We start from the raw sequence: 25,318 nt of genomic DNA on the forward strand, positions 1-25,318 counted from the left end.
AGGCCGCTATAATCTTCTTATCGGCTATAGGTGGTTTAAGAAAACTGGGGCCCTTATTAATTGCAAACACTAAGTCTTAGTATAGCGAACTAAGAAGAACTACTATAGTAGGCAGGACGTAATTATACTAAGAAAGGAGCTCCTACCCCCGCCAATTAACGAGGATCACTAAAGAGATGCAGATTAAAGAGACGCACTGCTAGATTAAGAGTCTAAGTCTACCCCCTAACGCATCCTTAAACGTATAGTCGCGATTAGTAAACTTTAAAAAAAGAAGTTATCTACTAAAATTAAGCTAGAGGGATAGGCTAGGCCGAAGTAAGCTAAACGGACCTTATATAACTATAAATATACTTAGAAGATTAATACCTAAAACGCGATTAGGAAAATGGAAGACTAGCTCTACCCTAGGCCCGCTTTACCAACAAAGCTAAGAGCAAGGAGGCCTTTATCTACTAGGTAGTTTAGGGCAGTAGATATTGCGTTACTTAAGGTAAGGAACTTCCTACGAGGGGTAAAGCGTAAGGACGTAGTAATTAGATATACTAGCCTCTATAAGATAAACCAGCTAATAGAGGATAGAAAGAGACCAGACGCCCTACCTAACAATAAGGAAGAACTCTGCCGGCTTATCTACAAAAAGCTGCCATAGCCCTATTAAGAGTACGCTAATAGTTTCTTAAAAGCTACCTCCAATATACTACCACTGTATCGCGAGGGGGTAGACCATAATATTGTTCTTAAAGGCAGCAGCAGAGAACTAGCCCCTAGCCCGCTATATAATATATCGTTAAAATAGCTAGAGCTAGTTAAGGCCTACCTATAGGAGCACCTATAGAAGGGGTTTATTGTACTAAGCAATGTACTCTTTATAGCTCCGGTCCTATTTACCAAAAAACTAAGAGGGGGGTAGCGATTCTGCATTGACTTTTAAAAGCTTAATACAATTACTAAAAAGGACCGCTACCCGCTGCTATTAATTAAGGAGACGTTAACTAGGCTATCAAGGGCTAAGATCTTCACTAAGCTAGACGTTTAGTAGGCCTTCTACTATATACGGCTAAAGGAAGAGGTAAAGAAGTTAACTACCTTCTATACAAGGTACGGATTATATAAGTACCGCGTTATACCCTTTAGACTATACAACGGCCCTACGTCCTTTTAGAGATTTATTAATAACGTCCTTTTTAACTACCTAGACGATTTCTATATAGCCTATATAGACAACATCCTAATCTACTTAGACGACCCACTAGAGCATAAAGTCTATATTAAAAAGGTCCTATAAAGGCTTTAGGAGGCAGGCTTATAAGCGGATATTAAAAAGAGCGAGTTTAACGTTACGGAGACAAAGTTCTTAGGTTTCATTATTGGTACTAACGGGATTGCTATAAACACCGACAAGCTGTCTATAATTAAGGATTAGGAACCCCCTACCTCTATAAAAGGGGTATAATTCTTTTTAGGGTTTTATAACTTCTACTAGGCCTTCTTAAAGGACTACGGCCAAGTTGTATAACCGCTTAGTAAGCTTATAAAGAAGAAAGCATAGCACCCGCTAGGGGAGGAAGAGCTTAAAGCCTTTAAACGGGTTAAGGCCCTTATGCTATCTAGTAGCGTAATTAAGCACTACTTACCGTTCTAAGACACTTATATAGAGACGGACGTAAGCGACGGAGTAGTAGCTAGGGTGCTAAACTAGCTGCAAGACGACGGGACCTAGAAGCCAGTAGCCTTCTTCTTAAAGATAATGTCCCCTATAGAGATGCGGTACAAGGTCTATAATAAAGAGATGCTAGCAGTAATAAGAGGCCTATAGGAATGGCGAGGCCACCTCATTGGCCTTTAGTGTACTCCCTTTATAGCGGTCACAGACTATTAAGCCCTTAAGTACTTTACAACTAAGAGACTCCTAAGTCTACGGTAAGCCCGCTAGGTAGACCTACTAGCTAATTTCCATATGCGGATTATATATAGGCCAGGTATAGCAAATATAGTGGCTAATACCCTATTACGAAAGCAGGAGGACCTAAAGATATAAAAGGAGAAGGACGTAGCCGCACGCACCACGTACTTAATTAACCCCGCCCTTACGATCGCTATACTAGAGGCAACCTCTAAGGACCCCCTCCTAGTTATAGCAAATCGCGAATAGGAACTGTACAAGCTGGTTAATTAGATCTTTTAGGCTAACCGAACTAGTTAATCGCTAGTAGGGCTATGCTAGCTAGCTAAGTAAGACAGGAAGGGCTGGAAGCTCCAAGGAGGACTATTGACCCGCTTTAGTAAGCTAATGGTCCCTAATACTGACTACCTCTATACCTACCTTATTATAGAGGTATACTCCCGCTAGGTAACCGCTTACCTAGGCAAGACAAAGACTAAAAAACTCGTAGCGGACTAATACTATTGGCTAGGACTACCCTCAGACTATAATACCTATATAAGAAACTGCAGGACCTATAGGAGGACCCATATACCCTACAACAAAACCCTAGGCCTGCTGCACCCTCTACTAATTGGTAAACACTACTAGCAGCACATCTCTTTTAATTTTAAGTCCTTTCTAACGGACAAAAAGGGCTTTAACAGCATCTTTGTAGTCGTTAATTAACTAGGTAAAAGAGCCTTCTTACTACCCTGCTATAAAACTACTACCGCGGCTGACGCAGCAAACCTATACTACTAGCACGTCTGGCGCGTGTACGGCCTCCTAGAGATGGTTATATTAGATTAAGGACCTTAATTTATCTTAGCCTTTATAGATAAGCTATATAGGCTAACCGGCGTTAAGTAAAAGCTCTCTATATCCGGTTACCCGTAAACTAATAGTAATATAGAGGTACTAAACCAGTACATTAACTAACACTTAAAACCCTTTATTAACTACTACCAGGATAATTAGTTAGAGCTCCTCCCCTATATAGACTTCGCATAGGCAATCCTACCGCACGAATTTACTAGCTTTGTACTATACGAGCTAGAGCTAGGATTTAAGCCAAGGCTTTACTTTAACTGGGAGGAACGTATATAAGTAACCTTAACACCTTATAAAAAGCTAACATAATAAGAAGCTTAGGCTTTCGCATATAGGACCTGGGACGCAGTTAAATAGGCAAGAGATAACCTAGTGAAAGCCTAAGAGCGGCAGACAAGGTAAGCTAATAGGCACCGTTGCGAACTAGACTTCGGAGTAGGTAATTGAGTATACGTTACTAGGAAGGGCTGGGCTACTAACCGACCAAGTATTAAGCTAGACAGACAGCTCGTAGGGCCCTATAAGATTCTAGGCATAAAAGGACACTTATATATTATTAACCTACCCCTAAACATAAAGATGTTAAACGTCTTCCATGCCAATCGACTACAAAAGGACCTAGATAACCCCCTGCCGGGCCAGAACAGGGAGCTAGAGGAGCCAATTCTAATCAACAGCAAGCCGGAGTACAAGATTAATAAGATCCTTGCTAGTAGAACCTACTACGGAAGGCTATAGTATAAGGTTAACTAGGTAGGCCATGACCTGGACGACACCTAGTATAACGCAGACGGCTTTATCGGCGCCCCCTATAAGATTAAGGCGTTCCACAACGAAAGACCTTATAACGCTAGACCACCCGTACGGCTATTATAATGGCTAGAGGCGTATCACAAGGACGTAGATCTAGAGCCCTTAGAGGAAGACAATAAAGTAGAGAAGGACGGAAGGGTAAGACGGATAAGGAGAGCCTAACTACAAGGATTAAGGGCGATCCTCCTGGCTTAAAGGGGGGTAATGTGACGGTTCGTCTACATAGCTACCATCAAGGCGTCGTCGGTCACGGATTAATGTTACTCTAGCGTTGCCCCGACGACCGAACACGTACATAGTCGTCTACCGCGCCCCTTTCTTTAAGCCCTTACCTTAGTCTATTTATAATATAGCCCCTTATTGTTGCTTGATCTATCAGATCGCTTCTACGGGAAGCTAGCCGTGATAAACGCCTAATTTATCTATATTTTGGATATAGAATAGGAACGGGGTATTTGTGGGAATAATGTGGAAGGTAATATATCCTAATAGGGTTTGGACCTTAATTATGCTAAGAGAGATTATAGTACCCTTACTAAAGCGAATTGTATATTAGCCTGCTATTAATTAGTCGATTTAAATAGAGCTATTAAGCTGCTAAAGAGCTCAAACTTAAGGTTCTCCTGCTATAGATATTTCTGCGGCTCTAGTATCTGGTATAATACTATGGAAGACGTTCGCCAAGTATCTGTTATTAAAGGAGAACGCGGAACTTTCCTTTAGCTTATTAAAGATATCTAACTTTATAACAGAATGGAACGTAGATTGGTCATTAAGGATAGCGACGGTTTATGTGCCATTTACCTTATTATACTTAGTAAAGTATTAGTCGGGAGAGTAGTCCTTAATGTCTATATCCATAAGGAGCTATTCGGTCTTATTAACCTTACCCTTAAGGTCTTTTACGCCTTTATATTAAACTAGGAAGCTTTAGAAGTAGGCTATAATAACCTTATAATTTTCAACGTTTTTTATACTCTGACGGAACTTATTATATGCCTCTTTTCGCTTATTAAGGGAGTGTCTAGTTAACTAGCAATTTGGCTTTTTATAAACGTAGCACTTCTTCTAACAATTACTTTGAAATGAACCTCTATGAGGACCTCCATAATTACCTTATAGTTAACGTTAATTATACCCTTTACTATATTCCCTACTACGGCCGCTATATATTTAATTAGTCCAGTTATAATTATATTAGTTAGGAACACTTATTTAGGTAGGGCTTTTAGTATAGAGCTATTAAGATTCTTATGTTCGCATTATAGTACCTATAGTAAAGCGTAGCTTAGTATATACTCCTTTAAACGTATCTATAGGTTTATATAGCGCTAAGTTATACTTAGGAACGCTATAGCATGCTAAGATAACCTAGTCCCTTAAACTGTTCTTATTTTAGTAGGTTTCGGTAAGGCCATATTAAATTTTCTAGAGTTTATTAAAGAGTAGTTAAAGACACTCTAGGTAAGTTGTTATTAGGTTAGAAGCGATAACTCTCTAAAATATAGTCTCCTGCTATTTGGATATATAGAGTTAGCGGTTTTTATTGGTTTTAAAGTAGGCTCTAGTAAGCTAAAGCATTATATTAAAGCTATAGTTTTTACTTATAATATGGTTGTAATAGAATATTGCCGCCCGTCCCTTTAATATAATAGAGAAAGTATGATAGAACTGGTGGCGTTAAATTCTAACCTTATTGCAGCAGTTATAAAAGACCTATAGTTTTACTCTGAGTATATTATACAATTCTCCTCTAAACTTCTTCTCTTTGTCTAAATATACCTTTATTAGATTTATGACTTCTTAAGATAGAGGCTTATTGGTTGGCTGGGATAGAGGAGTTAGAGGTAGTAGAGGTAGAGGAAAAGCACCTCTAGGTGGGAGAGTACCTTTAGGTGGGAGAGTAGCGTTCTAGGGGTTTCGTTCTAAATTAAAGTTGCCTTTTAAAGAATATAGGTTGGTTTTAGGTTTCCGTAGTTAACGTATAATCTTAGCTTTTGTCTATACTAGTTCTTCTATACTAGTAAGAATGGCGTAAATATTACTAGTAATTGGGTTACCGTTCTTAGTAACGTATACCCTATTTCTTTAAAGGGAGTCTTAAAAATCCTAAATAATATTAACATTGCTAAGTGCCTAGGTGTCGGCGGTTTATCCTATAAAATCCTCCCTAAAGTATTCCTATAACTGTAAATTGGCGTAATAGCTATCTTAGTAAAATAGAATATAGTGTAGGAGAAAGCTGTTAACTTATTTTGTGGTATAGGTTATTATATTAAAGGTAAATACGTCCTAATCTTTATTAATGAGTTTTGCGTATATAGCTACCCCTAGTGGTAAGGAGTCTCTCTAGTTGTTTAGAGTGGCTATAGTTATATCTTTAGAGGAATAGAATATTGGTGGTATAGGGATTGTTGTTTGGTACGCGTTCGTGATATATATTTGCGATTATAGGGCTTAGGACTAGTTCTGGCCTTAAATCGCAAAGACTTATAAAGCGTGTTATTCTGCGTAATAGACGTAAGAATCTATAATCTAGGGAAGGCTTAGAACCAGTTCTGGCCTTTAGATCCTTAGATTTATAGAAGAGTTCTATTTAAGGTTTAGGACTAGTTCTAACCTTAAAAGACAGCTTCCTTTAGCACAAGTAGCACTAGTATAGTGGCTTGTCTCTTCTTGGTAAAAACCTAGCTATTCTATAGTATAACTGTAAAGTTAACCACTGATTAGTATTGGACTCATAAGGGGATATTACGTAGCTACGGTTCGTAGATAGTATAATAATTGTTCTTTTTGTATATTCTTCTAAGAAAGGGGAAGGGTAAGGAACTTAAGGTTCCTTACTACGCTAGTGCCGCGGCAACACGTGACGGCAACTTGCCTCACGTGACGGCAATTTGCCGCATATGGCGGCAATTTACCCTATTTCTAACATATACTATTATATATTAAAAATATTAAAAATAGCTAATAATATAAATATAAATACTTTTATTTTATACATATATATTAAATTTTTTAAATTTTTTTAAGATCTTTTAATTTTATATAAAATTTAATAATAAAAAATTAAAAACTTAAGTTTTTTTAATTTATATAACTATTATATAATAAATTAAACCATTTATAATATAAAAAACTCTATAATTATATAATATATAAGAAAAGTTAAAAATAAAAGGTTAAAAATTAGATAAAAATATAAAAACGTAATATCTAATATAATTATAAACTAAATTATATTTTTTATAACTTATTATAGCTATAGTAAAGCATATTAAAATGTAATATTGTGATATTATGGCTTTGGTTTTTACTTAAATATTTAAATAGATACTTTATTAAATATATAGTTAATAAAGTCAATAAATATTTTAAAAAACTTACCTATGTAATAATTATATATAAAAAATATTTTATAGCTATATAATACGTCTATTAATTTTATTATTAACAATTTAAGTTTCTATTAAAAACGCACTTTTTTAACCTTATTTTTAATATAAATATTTTTTAATATTATATATTTTTATTAGATAAAACTATAGTCATAGTATTTAATAAGCTATATTAAAATTTTTATAAAGTTATATTAAAAGGTCATTAAGTTATAGGTAGTAGAAAAAGGTGTATTTAGGTAGATTTTGGTGAGGAAAACCGTGCACGAGCTGGTACCGTGCACGAGCCGGCCTCGACTTCTATAGTATAGCCTACCTTATATAAAATACTTTAAATTCTATAAAATTAAAAAAAATTTGGTCTGTATATGCACTGCATATGCATAAAGCTCAGCGGGGTCAGAAGTTGAGCGGGGTCAGAAAGGTTGTGACCCCGTTGAACTTTGTGACCCCGCCGAGTTTTTCCGTGACCCCCCCGAGCTGTAAGCCCCGATTGCAGGACTGTTTACCGCCAGAGACGACGCAGCAGCCGCGGGGACGCCCGCGTTCGGATTTACTACGCCTTTCGCCCAGCAAATGTTGATATGATTGACAACCTCAGTGCAGTTCCCCGCCTGCAAATCGCAGCACTAGGTCGTTGCGGCAGGCTAGTTGATTGGGAGCGACTGTCGTGCTGTATCTCCGTGGCGGTCTTCAGCATCGCTCTAGCACACCGTGCGTCGCATTCGTCACCTCAATCGCAAAACGAAACGAAGGCGGAGGCACCCGTATCATACACGCTGCTACAGCAGTAGCAGGCGTTAAAATAGATCGCAGCTCACCTCAAAACCCAAAAGCGCGAGCGACCGCACCGGCACCCGCAAGCCAGGACACTAACAACATCAGGGCATCGCAACGTCAGCGAACGTTATCATACAAGGCCCAGGCGGCCCAGGCACACAGCGCTGGAGAGAACGGTATCATGCAGGAGGGAGATGAAAATGGGAATCAAGAGGATAGGGAGGAGATGGAGGGAGAGAGCGACAGTGAACGAGGTGACAGCAACGCGGAGAAGACGGAGAGGCAAACAGCAACAGCAGGGACAACCCAAGCCTCCAGCAGGCCCTCTCAATGGAAAGGCGTCACGACTTCGACCTTTTATTTTAAGCAAACCCGACCCACAGCGGGAGATTAAAACCGGGATTATCAAGGCAGTCGACAGAATGCATGTACTAAATGTTTTAGGGATGTGCACGTCAGTTAACCTTCCCATAGGTTTCCCCCTGGTCAACTCTATGTTTGATTCCCCAGCTGATAAGACAACTCCTAAGTCCGTAAGACTTGCTCTGAAAAGTTTGCGGGAAGAATCTGAAGCATCAAGCGATGCAAAACGTGCGCAGAAGTGAACATATAGTTAACATCGTCACTCTCTTCAGACGCTGCTCACTCCTGGTTCTTCCAGGGCTCGCTCATGGCTCAGCATACTCGCCCTTTGCTCAGGCTACGTGCAAAACAGGTTATACTGAGCACAGAGTAAGCTTGCCTTCCCAGGCTGTGAATGATTAAAGTCATTCCAGCCCGATGCTACGCTGACATGAGGATAGACATGACCAACAACGCTGCAATATACTCTGTGTGGGGGAACTGCGCTGCCGTGAGCATCACACATTGTTTAAGGGCCAGTATGGGAAGCTTCTCAAGAATAATTATCCCTTGACCCGTTAATTTACGTCCAACGATTATCGATAAGAACTAGCCAATCAATCGAGCTGAATTTAACGCTCGTGCTGAGGAATATAAAGCTTTTGATTTTATAGTAATTTGATATACACGCCTAATTTGGGAGTTAAGTTGCTCGATATGAGGTTATTAGCACTTATCCTTCCTGCAGAACCTCATTTTGCATTGTAGTAGGTAATTAATTGATGGAAGTCTATACAGGTGCAAGCGTGTTCGTGCACGGACCATTTAATGGTCAAGGTATATTGTAAATTAAGACACTTCAATCGTAGCCTACTCCGTTTCGTAGCCGTCTTCAACCCCCTCAATCCAACTATACCCTTGAGTCAAGAAAGAATAACAAGGCGTTAGACGCATTGTTCTTCAGCCTGCATCTGACCTTGCTCTGCATTTTGCCTAGAAGCTAGACCTAAACTCATTCATTAGCTTCAAATTTGTCCAGCAAGTTGATTGTCTGTAGATGCAGAAATTGCTTACAACGTTGCCGTTGCCGTTGCCGTTGCCGGTGGTAGTGATATACTTGCCACAGACTAATCCCAGTCAGAATGGCCATAAGGACACCGAATGTCACACTGCTGATTGCGGCCGGAGACCAGCGGTCTTCCTTTTGGAGCACAAGAGGCGTCGACGGCGTTCCTGAGACGCTCATGTTATAATAGCGACAACTTAGGTAACGATAAGGAGCGATGATGAGGATAATGATAAGGACCAGAATAGTTACAACACAATATATAGACCCGAGTCACACGTGCCAAGGTTTAATTTAAATTATTCTAAATTATTTTGAATTGTCGCCAAGCTTCGACCCAAGTCAATCCCCGTCAGACCCACAGGTCTCTCGTCTAAATTTCCTTTCCCGTCGAGACTCAGGAAATGTAAGTATCTGTCACCAGATATTATATGGAGCTGGAATTAGACCCGCGACCCAGTTTTCCCTAAGGGTGCTGCCGTCGCAGACGCGCTTAGAAAATCAAACTTGGCCTTTCTGTGAACATTTCTACTTTTAGTTTGGACAAAACGCGTTTTTGGTCGTGAAGTGTGACCCGAAATTTGAAGGTAACGCCTTCCAAAATGACGCCGAGATCGAGAAGGAAGTTGTCGCAGACCATTCCTAGAGCCCGAGTTTTTTCTCCAAAAAATGGAAAGAGGAGGACGGTTTCAAGCAGTGCGACTTCACCTCTTGGGATGACAGAGTTGAATCCGGCGTTGCCCGGTTCATCGCCTACAGCTTTTAACAATACCTTGGAAACGTTTTGTTGATGAGCATCGTGTCGCAAAACGGGCTGGACTGATTTCAAAGACTTGTCGTTTAGTTGTTTTTGTGAAGACACTTTTCGGCGATTACGAGTCAGAGACACACGATGGACGGAAAGATCCGGCAGTGAATGATATCTCTACCTTCAGGTGAGTTCCCTCGGGAAATTCTCCACTCCTGTAAATGAAGTACTTATGGAGTCTAGTGAATTTGCTAGATGTTTAAACGATCACTTGAGGTGTTATGGTAAACTGATGTCTGAAGATGGCAAACGTCAGCTTGAATTGTTAGCTGATGGTTATCGTCGTTGTCGATTGTTGGCGGATATGTTGAAAAGAAGACGTCGTGAAGGTCTTCTCGCGAAGTGTGATGTGAGTCAGAACTCGAAAGATTTGGATGAAGAGGCCAGGTATGGGCGAGGGTCACCTGCGTTTGAATGGAGTGAGGTGTTTTGGAAGTGTGCATTTGTTGCATCTGGACAGTGGATGCGTGAGATTACGAGGTCATACGATCGTAAGTTCCCATGGAAAAGCTAAGAAGGAGCAAGAGAAGGTTACTAACCTCCGTTAAAAAGCTGCTCTTCAGTCTGAACAGTGTACGGATATAGAGATATTTATGTAAAGAAAGAAGTGTACAGACCTCATGGTAATGTTCCATGGATCTACTTTAGGTCAGTTAGAGGAGTGTACGATAACCGTAGGTTCTTGTGCGGAGCGCAGTGGGTGAAAGGAAAAGAAGAAACGAGATGAAGAAATGGTGGCTAGAGCATCGAGACCCAGCCACCCAAAAAGCTTTCCCTAAGAGCTCGGACCTTAGGACGAGAGTATGATTCCCTTAGGGAAAGCTAGATAATAATGGAGAGGAAGTAGGGCGTGTAGCCGTTGATTCAATAGAGCTCAGCGTGCGAAGGCTGAAAGGGTTGAATTAGAAAGTCTTCCATCCGGGCCTGTATTTATCTTCATGGAGCAAGTAAATCAGGATTCTCCCAAAGTCCGCAGAACTTTAGACTCTGTAAGCGTATTCTCATAGCAGAGTACTATAGCCATGCTAGAGGTGAAGTCCTGATGGATTCATGTGGCTTTTGAGCGCGCTAGTCCAATAGTCTTTCGCAACAACCCCCCAGCCCCGGGTGGTGCACATGTCTCATCCCACTGCTTCAGAGCCAGCCAAGAAATTAGGACTCTGCTAGTGAGTTTGGCCCTCCACCCTTCATTGAAATCTTCAGCCTGCCAGCTTACACAGCCCTCTCTGTGCATGGGCCAGTGCGAGCTACGGGTGAGCAAAGCTAAGAAAATTAGGACTTTGCCACTGAGTCCTTACAGCCTTGCTCTATGCAAATATTTTCCCGCCTACTAAAGACATTATGTATAAGAGGCATGTTGCGGCCCGGTTCTTCTCTTTCCGCACTCTATTCTCTTAAGTATTCCTTACTCCTCTATTTACGTTAAGATTGTCCCTCCGAGAATCGTGCATCCTTTGCTTCAAGATCCAATTCTCTCTCTCCAGTTCCACCAAGCCACACCAGACTTATTTCTGCCCGGACGGTAGTCAGGTGGGTTCCTGAAACTAGTTTTTCTTGGAGCCATAGCTGGTCGCGATTCCTTGCCACGCCTACGCAAGCCTAAAGTCGAGAATGGATATGGTTCCTAATATACTGGTGACTACGCCGGGGCAAGAACCTGATGGCGACAAGGCAGTGGAGGAGGCACGATCCACTGGGTATAATCGCCGGTTACTTTACAATTTACCGACTGATGGCGCAAAGACATCCGGCAGCTCTACAGAGCAACGACAGGCCCAAGACACTCACACGCACCGAGCAGGACGCGGTCAATGAGGTCCAGGGTCTTCTTGCGGGGTTCGGCCTTCTTGAAGAACTGGAAGGAGAAGGTATGAGTGTTCTACATAATCTTTTAGACTGATGAAACCAGGAGAGCTGACCATTTGCTTCCCATAAGATGAGGATTCCGACGAGGAGACCGAATTGCAAGGCCCGAACCCCAAGCCTTCAAGTTCACATAGCAGGAACCATAATAGCCCTCCTGATATTCCTGATTGCGACGTCTGGGATGAGTTCCGCAACGAGTATCTTGCGTCACATGGCATCTCAGCTCCGGAGCCCCCAAATTTCGAGGCTTACTTGAAACAGCTGCGGCCTAACAGCGATGGTCGGATTGAGTGTCTTACCTGCCGTCAATATAAACACTGCGAAGTCGCGCCGTTCTGGTCATCGATCAGAGACCACTTTCGATTCTATCATCTCAGTCCGAGTATTACGATTGTGGACCAAAGCGACTTCAAGAAACGCATTTGTTACGGGATCGACACGTTGATGAAGCGACCCAACTGCTTAGCTCTTGTACACGAGCTGATCTCCCGCTGTCATGAACAGATAGGGCGACGGGAGGAGGAACAGAGAGCGACGAAACGGCTCACCAGCGAGACTTCGTATTCTAAGGAGAAGCTGCCGGGCATCGACGTGTTCTTGCTGCGAGTGCAGGTTACCTGCGACGGTCAGCTACTCTGCGGTCGGCTGAAGTGTTCGACTTCTGCAGAATTTCCGGCATCACCAACTGCACTGAAGGAGCATTTCGTTTCCCATCACTGCCAGGATCTACATAAGGGCTCTGCTTCGCTTGAACGTCAGATCTCGCAAGACATCATAGATATTATGGCCCGCCCCGGAACCAACTACTCAGCTAGACAACTGATTGGACGAGCCAAACGCCAGGAGAAGAAATGGGATTCCATGGACGCGGACGACCAAAATAAAGCAGCAGAGTTGGATGAGCACCGAAGGAGTTTGCGGACCTTAATATACCAAAGAATTCGCGGAATGCGCCAGTGGAGTGTCCTGCAAAAATTGAGAAGAGCATTCTCTAAGCGGCATCGCAAGTTTCGAAAACTCGCGTTTCAGAGCGGCGAACCCCTCGTTCGCTCTTGCGCGAAACGTTGGCGGCGCCCAGATGGCCTATTACAATTGGGAATTCTTACATTCAGAAACCTCATGTTAGGGCACCCTCCAACTAGACTGAAACAGGTATTCTCCTTCATCAGCTTATCATATGCCATGACGGCAGTAATGAAGAACTGCAACATAGAGGTTCCGTTCTCCCCTGGAGTGGAGGACTTCTGGGCTTTGCGACAAACTATCGAAGATGAGCACAAGCAACACATTTTTGACCGTCTTTTGATGTTTACCTGGCCAGAGGATGCTAAGCATTCTGGTATTACCAACGAAATAGTATCTATGGACTCGATCTTGGATATCTCGTTTGAGGAACCCATTTCGCCTGGACAGCTTGTTGGGGATATACTGAAAGGGATCGTCATGCGTCTTTTCAAGGCAGCCTCTGCTGATGAAGCGTTCAACTTCTCCGCGTTCTTAGACATCAACCTCAATCCGGTTTCCAAAACGCCGCCAGTTCCACTCAACACCGACGTAGGGACTAATCGTCTTCAAAAAAGCGGCCAGGGCGACAGAAAGAAGGATGCGTCTAAACCGACTTGCTCGACGGACGCCCGAAGGACAGTTATTTTCCAACGGATTTATTACTTCATGATATGTAAGTGGTGAAATGTACACAATTTAACCACCCTTCATTCTGACAGGTTATAACAGTCATTTCACGGTACGGGATCGTTCTAATATACTTCGGCGATGAGGAGCGGCGCTACCGATTACCAACAGCAAAGGACCGAAGCGTTACTGTTCGAGACATCATAGAAGCCGCGGTGAAGACGATATCCACTAATTTTAATTCGCTGTGCGACGATGAGCGGTTCTCAAGCATACGGCCATTCTTTGCAGCTATAGAACAGGTTCATGAATTGGGCCTGATTTGGTGCATTCTAGATACACTACCGGAACCGTTCGCTGTAAAAGATCACCCTGTTCTTATGACTTTTGGATGTGAACCTAACTCGCATTCTAGGAGATCCAAACTCACTTTTCTCATTCTCCGGTCTCGAAGAAGCGATATAGAAGCATGTCTGCTCAACCGTCGAGTAAGCGTCGGTAAGTTTACTGGCCCATCTCTCCACTTCATGTACGCTAGCTGAACCGGAGCCTCAGTCGCCGTATGGATGAAGGTCACATCGAAGCGTCCACCTCAGAAAGCGAAAGGAGTGCAGTCAGACAGTCGTCATGTCAAAAGAAAACTCCATCCCCTGCCGTTGAGTGTAATAGTTGTGACTCTTGTCCTAAGAAATTCTATGGCCCGAACAGTCTCAATACCCTTCGACGTCACGAAAGGGAGAAGCACTCGGATAATCCTCGTCAGTATCGTTGCCGATTCTGTCCTTACCAATCTAAGCGGAAGGGTAATCTTGATCACCATGAAAATGTGCAACACATACAATCCGAAGGAGAGACGGCGAAGACGCTACCAAAGACGGGACCGCGAAATTGATATTGCAAATCGTCTTGAACACGGTGGACACCAGGACCGGATATTTGGCTGATGGTGTTGGCGCCGCCTGCTGGTTATATCTAATTGAATTGTACCGTTAGAAGGGATACCCGTACACCTTCCTAAGCAGTATAAGGTAGATAAGCTTAGTATAATATAATAGCTTATATAAATACTTCTAAGGTAAAGCTTATAGATTACTATAATAAGCTAAGGAGAAAAAGAAGAAGAGGAATATTAGAAATAGTATGAATAAATATCTCAAGGGGGCCGCTAAGGCGCTAGTAGTACGCGACCTCATAGTAGAAATATAGCAGAATGCGGTAGAATGCGGTAGAATTCGGCGGGTGACGGTAGAATGCGGCAGGTGACGGCATAATACGGTAGGTGACGGCAGGTGACGGGCCTAGCGCCGTCATAGGTCGCGGCTTAACGACTCTAAAAGCAAGAGGTAAAAGAGGCTCGCGAAGCTAAGTATTAACTTTAAAATAATACTAAAGTTCGCGGAAGAGTTAAATTAAACGTAGAAAGGGGGTGGTTAATTAGACACTTATTGAGATTAAATGTAGATAAAAAGGATACTCCCCATAGAGCTCTAAGGCCTTAACGTTAACGCTAAGCTCTTGCTTATTTATAAGACTATATTTTGTAGCTAATTTAAATCTCCTAATTAAGCTATATTTAACCCAAAATTTTGGTTCGATTTAACATGGTGTAGCGATCTATAGAGCTTCAAGTTCGGTAATACATTTAGCCAAGAAATCGTGCACGAGTCGGCCCAGACTTCTATCGACAACCCCGAAAGTCACTCTGAATACTATGCAGAGGCCTTCAAACCATCTTATCGCCACTTTGCGCAGGCCTTGCAGGTCCGGCAGTCCCAGAAGTTGGGTTTTGAGCACCACCGCTCTGGTTGTTCGTGGACTCGTGAGCCGACGTGGCTACGGTGACAACGGTTGTACGAGTCTCAACCTCTCGAAGGCCAATCTGGAAGTTGACATAGTCGCCGATACGGAGCACAGCATAGCCGAATCCCTCCAACACGTATGCAAGGCTGAGCGAGAGTCAGTCAAGAGCCAGGGGGAAAAGATTCACTAACTTACCCGCAGCCTATAACTATTTCGATTATGATGATGACAGAAATGAACGTCGAGAATCCCACGACTCCAGCAATTCCAATTGAAATGATCAGCAAGAAAGCTAGGAAATACCACATGAAGCCGACGGCAAGAGCGACGCGACGCCATCGATACGCAAAGAAGTAGGTGAAGACCCACGAAACCACGCTCTACGAAATCATTAGATATCGTTGTTAGTGTAGCACACAATCGGCGTAGGCTTACATGGATTATCATTAAGACCCAAGCGGCCTTCCCAAGATTATAGGCAGACTCGTTCAAGGATTCATCAAATATGAAAGAGCTACCCACTGCAAGGCAAACGATGCACAAGATGGCGATGACAAAAATGGAACTCAAGCGTGCTTTGAGTTCTTTTGTTGTAGCGTTCACAAACCACCCAAAAATGCTCGAGGAAGTATGGTGCTCTTCCCTGTAGACGGTCGTCTCTTCAGTTTTTTGAGGCTGCGGGTCAGGCGGTGCCTGCTGAGGATCATATTTTGGGGGCTCTGGTTTGCTTTCGCCGACGTTGACCTGGAGCTGCTCTTTATCCATCGTTTCGAGATCCGCTGAAATCTGGATTGCCGGAGAGAAAATAGAGAGTGAGAAGTGGGATTGAAGATTCGAAACTAAGAGAGAGTACCGCTAACTGTTAAATACTAACCTTTTTCTGAGTCCGGCCATCAATCAGGCTGAGGCTGAATCACATCAGAAGCCTTCGAGGGAAACGACAGCCCAGTATGCGCAAGGGAGACATGATAACCTGCACGCGACTATTAGCACAAAATGTGGGATTCCGGATTTGATAAGCCATCATGATGAAGGCTTGACGGTCGCAAATGCAATGACAGAGATAAGAAAGCATGTTACAGATGACTACAGTTTCTACTGTACTAAACTCTGTTGTATCTTTTCACGCATCTTTGGTGCACTACTTCCTAAGAACGAATCTGCACTACGCAGGGTCAACAAGATATCGGCCTGTTCTCATGAAGTGTGCCGCTCATGGCGGTCAACTGTTTGCTTCAGCCTTTGGGCGAAGAATGTGCGCTCTGGCGGCTCCGCACTCCGACAGCCCTGCTCCGTTAAGGGACATTGCGTGAAAGACGCGCTGGTACTTGCGCGGGAAAGAGGAGACGCGACCTTGTCCAGGTCAACCTTAGAGTTTGTATATATATCAAGACCCTGCTGTCGATCTCCCACGATAGCTTTCTGTCGATCGGTAGTCCGTGCACCGATTGTAAGAAAAGAATGATGACTCTGTCTATTGAATATGGCTCTAAGAGCCTCTATATATACATGAGGAAGATGTAGGAAATGAGAACGAGAAGGGGGGGGGGNGGCAATGGAAACAAGGAGTAGGTCACCGAGTCAAGACGGGGTAGGTGACCGAGTCAATGACTGAGTCAATGACTGAGTGATAGAGGTGCTGAGTCGGTGATAAGATAACCTGATTCAGGTCGACACTTTCCGAGCGGTGCTTTAGTGAGAATGAATTCACCGGCGCATTGCGCTTCGCGTTAGATCCAAGTTGCAGGTGCGAACGTTGGCACTCATGACTGAAATTGAGATTGTCTTGATCCGGCCATTGTCTCACGAACCTCTTCCTTTTTGGGTGAGGGTCACAAATGGCAGTGCATCGATCTCAGCAGGGGGCTTGCCGAGCCGCACTAGCCACCCTTCTTAATTGAAGCCGCCTTAGCTGCAAGCCAATGATCAGTTTGACAAGTTGCAGGCTGCTGCCTGGCGATAACGGGAATTTCCAAAGGAGGGCGCCGACCCGCTCAGGCCACGCTCTTTGTTCTCCAGAGTGCTGTGGGTTTACAGCTTGCACGAGCTCCGGTGTCTCCCCCCAAAAACGCTTTCTTGCACACTGCCGAACTTCAAGTTTAACTCTTTCAATTAAGCTTAAAATTAAAGACTTTAGCTTTCTTGTTAGTGCACATACTACGGTATCGGGCATAAGTTTCGTTACTACGTCCCATCTGACATGGATTATTGACAAGGATAAGACAGGCCATTCGACCAATAATGTGCGATAATCTTCCAAAGCAACCAATGAGAAAAAAAAGATTTTTTTTGCCAAGCTCTGCGCATGCTAACGAAAATTATGCCTGATACCGTAGTACCTTGCTTAGGAGTGCACAGCCTTTTTCGTAAGTGCACAGTACCTACACTGGATGGTGCACTTCACTAAATATTAGCGAAGTTGCGTGTGTACCGCGCTGCGCAACGAGGGGGAGACCGGAGCTCGTATAAGCTGTATGGAGGTCTTAGCCAAAATATATCGGGAGGCTTGTGCGTGGCGTTTTGTGGCTACCTGTGACTGTGTAGCTTAGTGGGCCGCCCGCCAAACCTACGGGGTGAGTGCCTGTTCGAGATCAGCTCACTTTTAGTGGCTCATTATGGCTTGGGCATGGGTCTACCTTCTCTGCACGGAAACTTGGAAGTATATTACAGTTCTAAGGCGTTAAAATCGTTCGTCTATGGGTTGATTATCGTTCGATCCTTTTCTAGATCCCTGGTCTCGACGACTCTTTTGTTGGTGGTTCGAGGTTTTAGACCCTAACCACTCCACTCCATAGCTGTGGCTATGTTAAGCGAAGGTCCGCTTCTTGGCGATAGAATGAAAAATATTGCGACTTCGAGAAAGTTGCAAATTCAAAAATCATCCTGAAAATTTACAGTAGTTGATACTTAGTTATACTATAGGGTGGGACCGCATCTAGACGTAGAGGTTCTACGAGTATTGATTTTAATGCATTTAATTCCTTAGGCACGTGACGAATCACATGACAAAATGCCTTTACCCGATATAAGGCCACAACAAGTGGGCAGAGTTCAGTCCCTAAATGGAAATTGGGTGATGCGGAAAATGCGAGCATTAACCTGTGCCTTAGAAATAATTCTCACGCGCGATATTAAAAGTAGCCGAACATCCTGGATTCTAGGAAGCCTTGATGCCACATGCACGTCACGCCTTCGTTATTTGACATCAAGCTACTTGTAATTCCCTTCGATATATCTTCGAGCGAATGGAACTGGAAGAACTATGGCGGACACATCATACCGATATACTGCTTTTTCGGAAGACGATGTGGATCTAATTAGGCTGCTGCAGGCTTGCCAATCAATCAACGAGGCTTCAATATTGAATTGAATTGAATGCCAAGACTCAATCAATCCAATCGCGGGCTTGGTAATGCATTCAATCTGGAGGTCCTGATTGAATTGAGTTGATTGAAAATATTAAAGCTTTTGATATTATATAGAAATACCAAAGTTCATATGCAGTAATGCCCTAAACCTTATTTTTCCTTAGTGGCACCAAAAAATGTTTATCCGAGTATTACTACTGTAACTCTATGTCCTGGGACCTTTGCCGCCATTTTTGGAGGGGTTTGCCGCCAAAAAAGGCGGCAATTGCACCTAGGGATTCTGAGGACGACAATGTCACAATTTATCACACATGAAGCATGGGATATATTCCGAACAAGACAATTTTTTTGCTTCGGGCTATGATATAGTCACTGATTCTAGACCGCGCCGCCCAGACGCTTTTTCATTCTGCGTCGGATTCCACAGTTTAATGTTATCAACTAGGAGGCTAAGGATATCCACGCCATATTTAGTGTACAAGATCTCAGACGAGAGGTGGAGGATATCCAGTTGCCTCTTGGGCATTCTGGTATGCAGAGCTAGGCCATATTAGCAATAGTTTAATCACAAAGGTGAGTAGACATACTGTCGCCAATACTATCGCGTAACTGGTGTTCAATTATCGGTTAGGTATGTCGAAGGCTATATAGAGCATATCCCCTAGCTGAATGCAAGAACCTGATACTTGTCTTAAAGACATTGAGGATATCGATGCCAGCATTTTATTGGAAAGAGGGGAAGAAATCACTCGTTTTGACTGGGGAGAAAGTGCATCGTAGCAGTTTTTTCTGGGTAGTTAATGTTAACCGTTGTTTGGAGTAAGTTGCAAGAATCGGCGCCTAGCAGATTCACGTGCTCAAAATGTGAGCCAACATTTGGCGGGTTCACATTGACAAGCACGCCATTAATCCAAGCTGTAAAGTGGGTTGGAACCGGGTTGGTTCCAAACAGCTTGTCGCATGCCTAGAAAGCGTTATTAGTAGCTACAAGTAAAGTGCTTAGGGACTCCACATACTTCTTGTGAGAGGAACGTGTGGGGACTTCCACTGTCATACAAGAAATGCATAACATATGAGTGTGACTTGCGGGGGAACCTAACGACCAGCGGAAAAAGCACACGGTCATGTATGCCAAACATAATACCGTCCACGGTGGCGACAGGGCTTATCAGGTGTGGCGTTTCCGACAGGTAGGCCGACCCGAGTGCGGTTGAGATCTCGTTATGCAGGACCTTCTCATCAATATCGGACAACAGTATGTCGTAGAGGTCCGGCATATCGGTGGGAGCGACGTCAATGGGGCCCTGGTATAGGTCCGCACGAGAAAGGTAGTGGTTGTGATCTGAATCAGTGTGTGAAGGGCTGCCAGTGGGATCGTCCTTGAGTGGTCGAGGTTGAGAGAAGTAGAAAGCCCAAGGCCGGAGAAAGGAAGACATGTTCGTTAGCCACAGCCGCGGTTGCTGAATAACAATAGCAAAAGGGGAAAGAGAAGTAGGCAGTAGGAAGGTGCTGGTGGGAGCAAGAACGAGAAGTTATCAAGGGCCTTGGCACTTTTCGCTTAGGATAGGCTAGTCCCGCTAAACCCAAACAGGGGCGCCCCAGGACAGAGTTTACCACGGGATACTTAACAAGACCCGTTTTCGATGAGGGATTAGTGAATTTTAGGGCTTGTGTATATTCTTCAGCAAAGAAAAATAATTCCTAGTGTGGCTGTTCGGGAGCGACGTGCTGTTTATGCTTCGCCATATTGGTAGTATTAAGTACGAATTTCACGGGCCCGCTACAAGACTGAGTAGTGCACCTTTTTGGACATACTACCACTTCGGAGTCTTTAATGATACAAAACGTCTCAGACCACAGAAGTTTGTCCTCATATAGTGGTCATATTCTAGAGCTCTAAAATAAGAGATACGAAGAGGCGAATTGACCTAGTTACTGTTCCTCTTGAAATGACATCTCAGCCCTTTTATCACAATTCTTGTACTATTGTCTAATTTCCGCTGGGGGACTCCTTCTATAACTAATCGCTTCTCTAGACTACGATCCGTTGAGGAGAATCCTTGATGCATCCAATGGTGGCCATAAAGGCCTCTTCAAGGGTTGCTTGGGCCGATTCTTGATTGTCCCAAAGAGCTGCTATATCTGAGAGTATGGAGTCGTAGTCGGAATCGTTGTGAGTCCATGATTCCGGATCAAACGAAGGATGTGCGAATGTCTACACGCTTGCTAGGTGAATTAAAACGGCTGAGGGAAAGAAAGACAATACAGTCGGAATATTAGATAGCTACTGAGTACGATTGATGGTCTAATGCAACAGCTAAAACGGATTAACTCTAGTAGTAACGAAAACGAGAGAAACAATAATATATGTGGACGATTGAGATGTTCGGAAGAAACAGGTATTGAGGGAGAATGTCTTCGGGAAGTATAGTAGCAATCCTCCATCTTTCCTTCAATAAATGGTTCTAGAAGGAATACTAAGACTTCGGACTAGCAAATGGAGCAGGAGCAGGGAGGGTTATATTCGGAGTAGCTTTTTAAGCCAGGAGAAAGGATGAAGCGGCTTTGAATGAGCATTAACTAGAATAAATGCTTCGAAGCTGTTGAATATAGTCTTTCTAATTGCAGATCAAGAAGTATTCTTGCATCTTCGGCAAATCCTTCGAGATTTCTATGAAGCAGCAATCGGACGTTCTTCGAGATTTAGCATTTTTCAAGATAAGCGTTTTCCGGCAAGAGCTAGGTAGAGATTCTGCACATTCCTGTGCATTCATTGCGTTTGGCGATCGTATGTTCTCTAAAGGGGACTAGGAAATATTCAAAACTGAGATATCCACTGGGCCATCCACCAGCCAGCGAAGGCGATTCCAGCAATTGCTACAAGAATTGCATTGCCCTTCGGGGTCAACGTGAGATATGCTAAGACACCAACAACGAGCTCTTTCCACCTCGCTGCGTCTCTCCGCGATTTCCAATTCTTATTAATTGGGAAGGGAGGGTTGCTACGTAACTCACGAGCTTCTCCAGCTCGGCTAAGAGGTTCAAGCCTGATCGATATTGAGAGCGCGACTGGTTGATGGTCGGAAGTGGGTTGCAAGGGCAATGAAGCGTAAATGTGTGGTTGGAGTTTCGGAGACGAGAGTGGAGGAGGGAGATATAAAATTCTGTCGCACCAGCTAGGATAGCGGTGTTTGGCCCATAGCCAACGAGAAGACTCATCCGCATCGTCACCACCAGAGCGCGATATATTAGAAGCTGTGTTTTCTATCGGTCGCTTATTAGAGTATTTGTAAGTAGGAGGAAATGTAATAGGAAGCTCCTGGAACCCGTGCAAAGTTCGATTGGCTTCCCGCTCTAGGATCAGTTGATCACCTTTTAAGAAATGTGAGAAATGATTTGGAGACAACTCAGATTTGGTGGGCTGGGGAAAGCTATGATATCCTTTCGGGCCTGGTGAGGTGTTGTGAGTCCTGTAGTTGAGATCTCCGGCAAAGAAAACTTGATTCCCAGGAGTGTATAAGCCATTTTGATCTACTGGTGTCTCGGAAGACGAGAACAGAAGAGGCTCCTGATCATCCGCAGACTTGTTTGGTTTTTCATCATTGATAAAGACCAAATTGCGCACGATATTCTCCCAATCCTGGTTACGTCGCTCAACGGCATACTCCATGGGAGCGAGGTGGGCTGCCGCAAAAGTAATATCCAATTCTTCGTCATTCCTGTTCAACGACAATCCAAGTCGTATTCCTACAGCACCCTTGTTTCCCATATCCCAAAATCCCACACCAGCTCCCGCTGATTGTGTCCATTGTATTCGTTCTGCTAATGCGGGCTTTACAAACAGCATGAGGGCAGTCATTCCTAGGTTCCGGGTAAGAACTTGTTGGTACGAGTCATGTTCGTCGCCGTGGCGGTGAGCTGCAAGCTTGACTGTGACGGCAACACGATCGAAATACGGTGTAAGATAAGAACCGCCTAGGAAAGAGTGGGCGATAGGAGCTACCTCCTGCAGAGATACAGCAATAATGTCAGGGAGAGAGGCATTCTGAGGCAGGGCGTTGAATAGGTGAGGAGCTAGGGTATGTGGATTCACAAGATTACGTGCACAGTTGAAGGTTATAAGATAGATTTCGAAAGAAGCCATGGCGGGAACTGGTATGGCTGATCTGTTGGCCAGCGACAGCTTTTGAAATCTATTGGGAAGTTGCTCGCCAAGACGACACGACACGATGCAGGATGCGTGGCGATGTTGGAAGTGGAGACGCCTAACACAGACGGCGCGAATTAAAAGAGGAGATATTAACACGGAGGTGTCGCGGAAGAGGACTGATCAGTAGGAGGAAGTCCTGAATGTTGCGGATCACCGTTGATCTTCTCTCGGTAAAGCTTCCCCGCGCTGCCGCTAGAGCCCTTGTATGCGGGATGCAGAATATGTGGGGAGCTCCCAGCTTGCAGCTCATTAAGGTCAGGAGGTAGGTTGGCATCAATTCCTCTGCACACGATCTTTTTATTTGCATTCATCTGCGGTAAAAGACGCCTGCGTCTCAGAGCCCCGTTGTTCTGCTGTCTTGCTGTCTTGCGGCTTCTTTAGCGTTTGCAATTGTGCTATCGTGACAAAATCTCTTCAGCTCCTTAGCTGCCAATTGAACCTCACATTGCCACAATGCTCAGGCCGCAGCTCCTACGACAAGCTACGCGCGCGCTTTCTTCCAAGGCGCCGCGCTCCAGTTTTAGGGCGACGCAACCTGCTGTTTCTACTGTTCGAAATTTCTCGCGAACACCGTATCGATTTGACAAAGAACCCTCACGGGGTGGCATTGACGCTGCTACCACAGCTGGTGAGCCGGGTGAGTCGGGCGACCACGAAGGTCAATATGCCCGTACAGACAAATCAGTGCGAGTAGAGTATCCCGGGGAAGAAGATCTTCCATCTTCTCGGCCCGTCCAAGGCCGCGGAGGTTTTCATTTCAAGCGAACATTAGCTTCCTTCTCTCTCGAGGACAGGGTAGGTGTAATTACGGGAGGTGCGAGAGGATTAGGATTGGTCATGAAGCGAACATTACGAACCTTCTCTCTCGAGGACAGGGTAGGTGTAATTACGGGAGGTGCGAGAGGATTAGGATTGGTCATGAAGCGAACATTACGAACCTTCTCTCTCGAGGACAGGGTAGGTGTAATTACGGGAGGTGCGAGAGGATTAGGATTGGTCATGAGCCAAGCTTTGGTTGCAAGCGGAGCAGATGTTGCCATTGTTGATCTGAACAGTCCGTTGCCCTATTTGCATCTATTTAACATTATTCTAACATGCCACGTAATACAGAGGAGGAAGCTCAAAGGTCCGCCATAGGACTAGTAGAGACATTCAAGGAGGAGAATCCGGGAGCAGACAAGTAGGCTTCAACAGGTTTGCTAGTAGTATATACCCTCACTAACTTCATAACTAGGCTTCCAAAGGTTACTGCGCATTTCGCTGATGTCTCGAGCCCAACTTCGGTCAATCAAGCCGTTACAGAGATCTTGAAGGAACACGGCAAGATTGACAACCTTGTCACTTCTGCAGGGTTCACCGAAAACTATGATGCTATATCATATCCACACGACAGAATGCAGAAGTTATGGGGGGTGAATGTGGATGGTACATACCTTTTTGCAGTGGCAGTGGCAAAGCACCTCATGGAGAGGCAGTCTGCTGGGAGCATTGTGTTCATCGGTAGCATGTCGGGTGCCATTGTCAATGTTCCTCAGCCGCAAGCTCCCTACAACGCTGCCAAAGCGGCAGTTAGGCACTTGGCCGCGAGTTTGGCAGTTGAATGGGCACACGCTGGTATCAGGGTTAACTGCATTAGCCCTGGATACATGCTCACCGCTTTGTAAGTCTAGTGCCTCTAACCCCTCTCATCTTGTCGAAATGCAAGCCGACAACCTATTTAGGACCAAGGAGATTCTCGATGACAACCCAGACCTTCAAAAGAAATGGACCTCCCTTATTCCGCAGGGTAAGATGGGCCGTCCCGAGGATTTGATGGGTGCAGTCACCTTTCTCGCCAGTGATGCAAGCGGTTATGTTACCGTAAGTAGAGTACCTATTCCGTGCAACGCCATTTACTGAAATTATAGGGTGCGGACCTACGTGTTGATGGTGGATACACAATCACTTAGCTATGGTAATGGTCTATTAGGGGAGTTTTACGTCTAAAAGTGGTATTCTTCATTCATTGCATTGCATAGTACCTGCGCGCACATAATACTGACACCGAGGCTATGTGCTAGTTATCTTAACGTTATTTTTGGAGAGCTACGGGCCTAGGGATTTATTTAAATATTAATTACATGTTATATGTTTTCAAATCTCAAATTGCTCAGGAAGCTTGATGCTGATGTTCACGGAGGAATTCTCATGCTATCCCCTTGTATGTTCTATTGCCACATACCGAAGAACTTTGGTAGATGTGCTCGGAGAATATTGTCTGGAGCATTGGAGGCCTAATAAGCCTTCGAATTCCTTTGAGTAACGTTCTGTGTATCGGAGTAGTAATTAGCGCACTTTTACGGAGTACTTCGTCGGGTGGTGGAATGTGCTGGTTGACGCTAGTATTTGAGCAAACCGCAATGCCCCAAGTTATTAACCTAGTCCGTATGATTGTAACCGTTGCTAATACTTTTAAGGGGCATCTTATCCTCTGCGGG

At 44.1% G+C, this 25,318-nt stretch overlaps 6 protein-coding genes across 6 annotated transcripts; 3 read left to right on the forward strand and 3 right to left on the reverse strand.

The window, feature by feature from the left end:
- Positions 1 to 11,895: 11,895 nt before the first annotated feature.
- Positions 11,896 to 12,114, forward strand: K441DRAFT_658514 (uncharacterized protein). Its single transcript, XM_067648360.1, has one exon. The coding sequence runs from the start codon at positions 11,902 to 11,904 to the stop codon at positions 12,085 to 12,087; it is 186 nt and encodes a 61-aa protein (XP_067505271.1). The 5' UTR covers positions 11,896 to 11,901; the 3' UTR covers positions 12,088 to 12,114.
- Positions 12,115 to 13,571: 1,457 nt separating this feature from the next.
- K441DRAFT_658515 (uncharacterized protein) lies at positions 13,572 to 14,587 on the forward strand. The gene has a single exon (XM_067648361.1). It carries the CDS (start codon positions 14,026 to 14,028, stop codon positions 14,353 to 14,355), a length of 330 nt encoding a protein of 109 aa, XP_067505272.1. The 5' UTR covers positions 13,572 to 14,025; the 3' UTR covers positions 14,356 to 14,587.
- A 599-nt stretch (positions 14,588 to 15,186) lies between these two features.
- On the reverse strand, positions 15,187 to 16,028 carry K441DRAFT_676656 (uncharacterized protein; the record flags this gene model as incomplete). Its single annotated transcript, XM_067650982.1, has 3 exons — positions 15,187 to 15,409; positions 15,459 to 15,643; positions 15,699 to 16,028. 3 exons carry the CDS (start codon positions 16,026 to 16,028, stop codon positions 15,187 to 15,189), a joined length of 738 nt encoding a protein of 245 aa, XP_067505273.1.
- A 3,071-nt stretch (positions 16,029 to 19,099) lies between these two features.
- K441DRAFT_74321 (uncharacterized protein) lies at positions 19,100 to 20,145 on the reverse strand. Its single transcript, XM_067654400.1, has 3 exons — positions 19,688 to 20,145; positions 19,219 to 19,420; positions 19,100 to 19,171 (listed from the first exon to the last, which is right to left on the reverse strand). Exons 1-2 carry the CDS (start codon positions 20,065 to 20,067, stop codon positions 19,252 to 19,254), a joined length of 549 nt encoding a protein of 182 aa, XP_067505274.1. The 5' UTR covers positions 20,068 to 20,145; the 3' UTR covers positions 19,100 to 19,171; positions 19,219 to 19,251.
- Positions 20,146 to 21,449: 1,304 nt separating this feature from the next.
- Positions 21,450 to 22,775, reverse strand: K441DRAFT_686578 (DNase I-like protein; the record flags this gene model as incomplete). The annotated part of the gene is made up of 1 exon (XM_067652008.1): positions 21,450 to 22,775. The coding sequence occupies one exon, from the start codon at positions 22,773 to 22,775 to the stop codon at positions 21,450 to 21,452; it is 1,326 nt and encodes a 441-aa protein (XP_067505275.1).
- A 315-nt stretch (positions 22,776 to 23,090) lies between these two features.
- Positions 23,091 to 25,170, forward strand: K441DRAFT_658517 (NAD(P)-binding protein). Its single transcript, XM_067648362.1, has 6 exons — positions 23,091 to 23,655; positions 23,818 to 23,895; positions 23,952 to 24,021; positions 24,076 to 24,501; positions 24,563 to 24,701; positions 24,749 to 25,170. Exons 1-6 carry the CDS (start codon positions 23,295 to 23,297, stop codon positions 24,788 to 24,790), a joined length of 1,116 nt encoding a protein of 371 aa, XP_067505276.1. The 5' UTR covers positions 23,091 to 23,294; the 3' UTR covers positions 24,791 to 25,170.
- The last annotated feature ends 148 nt before the right edge of the window (positions 25,171 to 25,318 follow it).

The sequence above is a fragment of the Cenococcum geophilum genome (genome assembly GCF_001692895.1).
Source record: "Cenococcum geophilum 1.58 unplaced genomic scaffold K441scaffold_16, whole genome shotgun sequence".
NCBI classification, from domain to species: Eukaryota; Fungi; Ascomycota; class Dothideomycetes; order Gloniales; family Gloniaceae; genus Cenococcum; species Cenococcum geophilum.